At 40.0% G+C, this 2793-nt stretch overlaps 1 protein-coding gene across 1 annotated transcript; it reads left to right on the plus strand.

The window, feature by feature from the left end:
- Positions 1–433: 433 nt before the first annotated feature.
- On the plus strand, positions 434–2123 carry cbln17 (cerebellin 17). The gene is made up of 5 exons (XM_020484505.2): positions 434–732; positions 833–895; positions 1094–1156; positions 1304–1432; positions 1695–2123. The coding sequence occupies exons 1-5, from the start codon at positions 483–485 to the stop codon at positions 1976–1978; spliced, it is 789 nt and encodes a 262-aa protein (XP_020340094.1). The 5' UTR covers positions 434–482; the 3' UTR covers positions 1979–2123.
- The last annotated feature ends 670 nt before the right edge of the window (positions 2124–2793 follow it).

Here is a 2793-nt window from a genome sequence, read left to right on the forward strand (position 1 = left end):
TGGACAAAGGGTTAATGACCTAGTTTAAACCTTACAGAAAAATAACAGGTGGACAAAGGGTTAATGACCTAGTTTAAACCTTACAGAAAAATAACAGGTGGACAAAGGGTTAATGACCTAGTTTAAACCTTACAGAAAAATAACAGGTGGACAAAGGGTTAATGACCTAGTTTAAACCTTACAGAAAAATAACAGGTGGACAAAGGGTTAATGACCTAGTTTAAACCTTACAGAAAAATAACAGGTGGACAAAGGGTTAATGACCTAGTTTAAACCTTACAGAAAAATAACAGGTGGACAAAGGGTTAATGACCTAGTTTAAACCTTACAGAAAAATAACAGGTGGACAAAGTGCTTATGGCCCAGTTTAAACCTTTTATGGGTGTACCAGAAGACCGCTAAATTCTCCAAGTTAATGGTTAACCACAAGGTGTTTTTAAAGAGACTGATGTTTGGAGTATATTGCATACTGAACTACCTCCATGCATATTTTCCCAATGAGAGCTTTTCTAACTCCACTGGTGTTGCTGATCTGTCATTTGGGAGTAGCTAAGGACATTCCAAGTGAAGATGAATACTCTCACTTACAGACAGCCCTTCACTTTGACATCAAGTCTGAGCTGAGAGATCTGAGAGACATTGTGGTGCTGCATAGAGCAGAGCTGAGCCGCACCATGACTGAACTACGAGACACTAAGACTCAGGTGGAGGTGCTGAAAACAGAGAACTCAGGTCATAGCAGAATACTAAGCCCCACTATCAGTTGACTGAGTCATGTTATACTCTGGTTAATTTCCATTGTTGACATGAAAATTATTTAATTTTGTTTTAGTAATGGGGTCCAGGCTGATGAGTTCTGAAGGACAACTTGAGGCATTGAAGACAGAGAATGCAGGTAAAAATGTACAGTTAAATATCAGTTTGTTTAGTTAGTTTGGACATCAAATTAACTATTGTTAATGTAGCCATAGAAACCAGGCAGAATGTAGGTACCTAATTATCTTGTCATTATGCTTGCTAATGATCAAGACACTAATTTCGTGTTCTCCGGGGTATTTTCCTGCAAATGTTTGTGTAATTTTTGTAACTCCAGCCATACTAAGCAGGGTAACATCCACTGAGAGCGAGGTTGCAAAACTGCAGAGGGAGAATGCAGGTAACACATAAATGGAATTATGGTACTTTTAAATAACATGTAATGTGATTTGGGAATAATAACATCCCCTTCCATTTCTGAGTGTGAAAAAGGTCAAATGTTTGTCATTATCATCAAATCATTCTCTTTATTCTCCTGCATTCACAGAGAGACCCAAGGTGGCATTTTCAACCTCTTTAGGAAAAACTGGACACCAAGGACCATTCAACACTGCCACCACCGTAATCTACAAGAACATCTTCACAAACACCGGTGAACACTATAACCAAGCTACAGGTACTGTACTGTCTTCATCAACATCAGTCAACGGTTAGTGTAGACTATTGCCTACCTCGTCAAAAACAAGTGCATCTGAGGTTTTTTAAAAACCCAGCACAACTAGTAAAAACTGCTTGATGTTGGTGGCAGGTTGCATTTGATGCCCCATTATTTTGTTGAGTGCAATCAAGATCATACTTTTATGTCAATGTGCTACAGGTACGGTCATGTAGTGTGCAACACAAGTCTTGATGATCTCTATGATTTCCCTGACATCCAGGTATCTTCACAGCACCTGTGAGAGGGGTCTACCACTTCAGCTTCACAATGGGTGATTTTCTCCAGTCAACAGTTATGGGCCTAACCCTGTTCAAGAATGAACAGCAAATAATTCATTCAGGGGAAGTAGGTGACCATCAGCAGTTTAGGTATGCATCCAATGCAGTCATACTACAGCTGGAAGTGGGAGATGTCGTTTTTATGCAACTCCCTGCAAACTACAGGATATATGATGATTCAAATCACCGTAACACTTTTATTGGCATTCTACTCTTCCCTGTTTGAGAAAAGTTTTAAATGTGTTGTGATGATGAACATCAATGAAGTGCTTTTGACCAATGAAGTGCTTTTGACCAATGAAGTGCTTTTGACCAATGAAGTGCTTTTGACCAATGAAGTGCTTTTGACCAATGAAGTGCTTTTGACCAATCTTGTTCATTTCATTATTGCTGCACAGAGACATTATACACAAGCACCTGCGCGCTCACTTGCACACAAACGCACACTTCTGATCCACAACACATGCTGCATTATTCACTTAGACCAGTAGGGGGTAGTAAATGCCTATATTTGGTTGTGTGGTCTTTCAAGTGAGATGGAGACAGACAACACAGACCTGTAATGTGAATGGATTGATGGATGGAAATTATTCAACCTCACCATGGCAACACATATATTTGCTATGTATGGAGGTCAGTAAGGATATCTTATTGTAAGGTGTAAGTTTATATACAATGTGCAAGTTTATATACAATGTGCAATATGAGTTAGGAAGTTAGGAACCAATATACTCAGGCAGTAATGGAAAGCAAAAGCTTGCTTTTTCAAACAGAAATTTGCATCCTGTAGCACTAATTCCAAAGAGTTTTGGGACACTAATGTCCATGGAGAATAAGAGCACCTCCTCCCAGCTGCCCACTACACTGAAGCTAGGAAACACTGTCACCACCGATAAATCAACGATAACCGAGAATTTCAATATGCATTTTTCTACGGCTGGCCATGCTTTCCACCTGGCTACACCTACCCCAGTCAACAGCTCTGCACTCCCCACAGCAACTTGCCCAAGCCTCCCCCATTTCTCCTTCATCCAAATCCAG

This window comes from Oncorhynchus kisutch, linkage group LG6, assembly GCF_002021735.2.
Source record: "Oncorhynchus kisutch isolate 150728-3 linkage group LG6, Okis_V2, whole genome shotgun sequence".
Taxonomy (NCBI): domain Eukaryota; kingdom Metazoa; phylum Chordata; class Actinopteri; order Salmoniformes; family Salmonidae; genus Oncorhynchus; species Oncorhynchus kisutch.